Here is a 5,378-nt window from a genome sequence, read left to right on the forward strand (position 1 = left end):
GCATTTGTTTACTTATGCGTTGATAATGTGGCTACCATTATTTTTCTGATGCAGCAAATAAAGATTAAGTTTGTTTATTTTATGATGCAGAAGTTAATTTAATTTTGGCGACAATGGCTTGCACAGGGACGCCATTTTTTAAACGTACGACACCTGAAGTCGAAATTAGGAGTTTAACAAAAATGTTAACAAGGCTCCATATTATAAACTCCAATGCCAATTCAGAAAATGAAGAAAAATGGAATAGCGTTTAATATTTAATGCCGGTTCAATTCATACATTGTTTTGTAGCTGTAGATACAAATATTCAGAAGTTTGGTAGGGTGTTCGGCAGGCAACTTTATTTGTCCGGTTAGTTTGTTCTGTTCTCTAGCAGAAAGAAACGTCTGCTTTGCCCTGCAACCCACCTGCATATACATTACGGCCTTATTTCTTGAGCATTCAAATGAAGAACTTGTAAATTCTATAAAATCAACTTTATAATGCGTTGTTCTAAGCTCTAGAGAAAACTATTGGACAATATGAACTAATCTGCTCACAAGTTTCTTTAAGATGATGAGGATTTCCATGAATTAGTCATGGCAGGTTGCATGACACATAATATTCAATAGCATTGCTGCTAAACTTTGAAGTCTTGGAAAGCCGAATGGATATCTGACAAAAAAAAAAAAGGAGGCATGCGAAAATCGTCTCCCCTGCTGCGCTGTGCATTTTTGCCGGTGAAATGAAAGGTGCTGCATCCCAGTTAAGCTTGGAATGCGAGAGTCCAGTGAGTATAGTGTATAACAGTGGGTCGCCTTATACTCACAAGGTGAACTAAACCGGCGACAAGGTGATTCTCAATGTTCCGTTTCTAAGCAAAATCTCGGAACAAGTACTAGAACTTTTCAGATGAGAACTTGACATTGGTCAATAATGGCAGCGTTTGGGCGAGTTGGTTAGACAAGTTAAACCTGGAAAGCGCAAAAAACACGGTGTGTCTGTCTCTTGCTGTTGTCCGTGTGTTTTTTTGCGCTTTCCAGGTTTAACTTGACGTTGGTGTTGGAGCATTTTCAATTGACATCTATGATCTCTGACTTACTACAACAAATACCACATTCAGGCTTAGTATAGCCGGTAACCAGAACAGCAGATTGGGATTGTTGGTTGTTCATTACGCCTTAACAGCGCAAACAAAGTTACAGGAACACAGTCGAGGAGAAAACTGGCGCTCAATTTTTGCGTTCACTGTGTCAGCGCTCATTGTGTCTCCCCGTTCTCATGCGTTCCTGTAACGTTGTTTGCGCTTTTAACCTATAGTCGGTAGAAGATGATGTTAAGTTCAGAACGATCAATATCCAGAATGCAGCAAGTATCTCTGTCTGCCGAAGTTTGTTAGGTCTTCCAAATTGATACCAACGCTCATCCTTCTTGAACTGGCAAGGAAAGCCCTGTGTTCAGAAGGAGGGCGTATGCATTGACTCATGCTTGGCATTAGTACTAGGCAATCTGTATCTATCCCGAGTTGACTGGAAGTTCAATAAGCGCTACATGGGATCAAGCGTTAAGAGTGAAGATATTTGAGGATGACGTTTTGATCACTGCCGTGTGCACCGTGACCAACATTCAGGAATTCAACAAGGTTGACGGTCAATATCCAGGAATTATGCTCCGATAGATTAGTAATTTCTGAGGAATGTCGCCGTCCCCTGCAGGTTGACATGAAATGTCAGAAAAAAAGGAAATTTGTTTCTTTTGCATGAGCTTAGCTTTTGAATAAGACTGCGGACGCTGGAGCTATGTCCATCGAGTTAACAAACCACTCCTTCCGTATAATCCTGCTCAGTCTACACTAGTTAAGCGAAGCATTGTTGAAGTAACTGGCCCTTTCTCAAATGAGGGCCCGCAATATTGTGTGAATACAATAAAATTAAGAAGGTGCTAAACAAGCTATATGAGCACAAATTACACAGAAGTTTCCATGACCACGTCTAGCGACTGCGCGAATCCGGCTATCCAAAGAAGGCTTTGTGTTAGTAGTAAAAGCTCTGCTCAGTAACAAATAGACTCAAGGCGATAGTCAGGCTGAGAAAAATTAAAGCAGTAGCAGCGTTTTCACACCTTCAAAGCATCACATTATGGTAAAAAAATTCGTGGCACGCTTAAGCTTTGCCTTAAGGGTTGACGGAAACACTTTTAACGCTGCCTGTGTATTGGGCGCTTTTTATATTGTTTTGGTTAATTCATTTGAAATTGAAAATTTTACTTTGAATTACCACAAAGGAGAAAAAAGGAAGGAGGAGAAAGATAACGAGGAGGAAAGGCAGGGAGGTTAGTACTGAGGCTATCGGGGTCAGGGTGGATGCTGGGAGAATAGTGTCTTTTTCCCAGGTGGCGTGGAAGGTTCTCAGCAAGCGGAATTGCAACCCGTACGCGTCAATCTCCAGAAGGAGCTGAGTGCAACCGGCTATTATCGATGTTTTGACTTTTACCACTGACCATTGAATCAGATAGCTGAGATAAACAAGATCGTAGAATTTTAAAGCTTTAATCACAAAAATGCTCGTTTACTAATTGACACTCTGAAAGTCATAGTATCGAGTTCCTTGGAAAATTAGTCTAATCAAACTTTTATTTTGCACTCATAAACAAAATTTCATATCCCAATAAAGGTGTTCCATCCACCTCGCCTACGTACATTTATCTTCCATTCACTCTTCAAATTTGTCCATCTGTACCCACAGAAGCTGTTATTCACCGACCACCCATAATCATTCCTCAGAAGCCCCAGCCGGCACTGTCCCAGGACTAAAAAAAATTCAGAGGCATGGGCAAATAGATCAACGAAAACCCAAAACTGTTAGCCAATACTGCTGTCGCAGATTTTGTTTATCGCACTCTATGATTGCCTGTGCATCTCGAATGTGTATCTTTAGCTGTTTTAACATATGAATATTTGTCGCGTGTCTGCAGGGTGCCGAGGCTCTTGACATCATGCCGAGACCCGGAAGCGTCCGAACCCATCTACCTTACCGTCTCGTTCCTCGCGCGGAATGCGCGAAATACATCTACGTTGCCAGGAATCCATACGACTGCAGCGCGTTTTTTTACGAGCAGTTGCTCAATGTACGAAGGAATGAAACCTCGAAGGAAGACCTCGAAGGCTTCTCTACGTTCTACGATCAGTTTGTCGAGGGCCGCGCCGTGTGTGGTGACTATTTGGATAACCTAATATCTTGGTACGCGCGGAGGTTCGACGACAACGTACTCTTCCTGACGTACGAGGAACTGGCCGGGGAGAACAAGACGACAGTATTGCGGATTGCTGATTTCCTGGGCGAAGACGGGGAGTACGGTCGGAAGTTGAGGAGCAGCCGTACGTTGTTGGAGAAGATCTGCTCGGAAACGAGACACGAAGGCGTCTGGGAATGCGTCGAGAGTGACACAAAACGGAGGATGCAAGAGGCCGCCGAAATTTGCGAAGAAGAAAAACCCGAGTGGGTTAAGCGACTGCAGAAGGCGGCGAACTCAGTACCCTGCGGGAAGCTTTTTGATAAGAAGGTAGAAGCGAGCGACCAGAATGTTACACGTGATTCTATGTTTACACCCGATATGAAGAGAAAGATGCAGGAGCGCATCAAATCTGTGGCCGGTAACAGGTGTGACGTAATGAACCTGTGGAACAACGAAGATTGATGCAAACGTGAAATAATATTCTGCTGCCACGACCCATGTTCGATAATATCCGAGGACTCGATGTTTGGATACTAATGTTTGTACACAACAGGCGTTTCGTTATTTTTTTTTTGTTTTTTACGATGTCTGAGGTGCGTTGGTGGAGACGACGGCAATTTACTTTACGAGAAAAAAAATGTATTTTTTTTACAGCTTACGGCCGTAGCCGTGTGAAGAGAACAGAAAGAAGTCAGTGAAATATTTTAAAGGAATTAGCGGTAAGGATTGCAAAATAAGTATTTCATGAACAAAACTAAAATCATTTATTATTATGAATTTTCAGACATGTGAGCTGTTTCGCTAGACGCTGTTACCCAATGCTGGTCTGGAGCGCTTATAGAAATAGACGAAACAGTCATTGTCATCGCGTTGAACGCCTGTGTCGTCGTATTTTGTGCTTCGTTTGTGCGTCTGAGCTGTGTTTACCAAAATGATTCTGTACAACTCTGTAGTGTTAAAGCGCACACGTGTTGTGTTCAGTTGCCAGCTATCACTGGAGTTCCAAAGGTTTCCCATTTTTTATAAACATTCGAGAGCACATGTGGATCGCTCTTTGAGCAGATGAAAACTGATAGAGCGTGTTTTTAGCTGGTTGATTTTTACCGATAACCAGAGTTTGTGTTTCTTAATGTGCGTTTTCGAAACAGATTAAGAAATTTATCCTTTTGTGCGGCGCAAATGTCAAAATATGAAACGTCGCAGTTAGTTCCTAAATTAGCAGCAGTGCGTACTTTCTCGCAATAATTTGATTGAAAATATTTGTTCAGAAGTATGCTAAATGCTGTTTGGTTCTCTTCTTAGTACAAGAATGTTTTAAATTTGGTTGCTGTTGTGGCCTTGCACACCAGCCATCGCTGAGCAGAAGGTTGCAGCTGGACCGAGCTGTCTTCCAGCTCTTATCGTTGGGCTTGTTATTCTTTACAGATCTGGACTGTAGATGAACACTATACCTTCATATCATAACCTAGAACACCAACAGTAGCTGTATCTTGGCCGGAGTCCAATATTGGGAATACAGTGGTAAAATGTGGTCCTACAATGGTCCGCATTTTCGACGATTCCCAAACATAGGTTTTGTCAGTACACAAAAAATCCAATAATGGACCAAGTTTCACGTGTTCCCGAATGTTACTTCAGTTTTTGCAATATCTTGCAATATTGGACCAGTTTGCATTTTGCCCTTCCAATATTGGACAAACCTATCTAGAAACTGGCAACATTGGAGCCTTTCTCCTGTGCACTCCCGATATTGTACAAGGTGCATTTAGAAACTGGCTACATTCTACCATTTTGTCCTGTGTCCTGATATTGGACAAGCCATAGTCGGAAAACCATAAGTCTGAAGCCGTTTTTAGACATTGGTAATTTGGGCCATCTTGTCTCTTAGTCTCGTGATGTCGGCCGTGCCGTTTTTGACAACGGGCTACATTGGACCAGGTTACCGTGTCTTCCCTATATCGGTTGTGCCGTATCTAAAAACGCTCCATTGAAACGGTTTGTCTCTTGTTCTTCTGATGCAGGGCCAACTCATCGGCTTTTAGAGACTAGGCGAAAAATTAATCGCCTAATATTTTTCCACAGGCTTTACTATAACCCTTCAAATTACAACATCGACGAAATAAATCCGGCCACTCAAATCTTTCCTCGCCGCGACCATGATCACA

The 5,378-nt window shown here is 42.3% G+C and overlaps 1 protein-coding gene across 1 annotated transcript in view; it reads left to right on the forward strand.

Moving 5' to 3' along the window:
• The window catches only part of LOC146177237 (sulfotransferase 1C3-like), a 12,555-nt gene extending 8,880 nt beyond the window's left edge, over positions 1 to 3,675 (forward strand). The window contains exon 3 of the mRNA XM_084581108.1: positions 2,953 to 3,675. Coding sequence (XP_084437234.1) covers positions 2,953 to 3,675 — 723 coding nt within the window. The remainder of the gene's footprint in view (positions 1 to 2,952) is intronic.
• Positions 3,676 to 5,378: the final 1,703 nt, after the last annotated feature.

Source organism: Amblyomma maculatum, chromosome 10 (genome assembly GCF_055883805.1).
Source record: "Amblyomma maculatum isolate TAMU_Amacu chromosome 10, ASM5588380v1, whole genome shotgun sequence".
Taxonomy (NCBI): Eukaryota; Metazoa; Arthropoda; class Arachnida; order Ixodida; family Ixodidae; genus Amblyomma; species Amblyomma maculatum.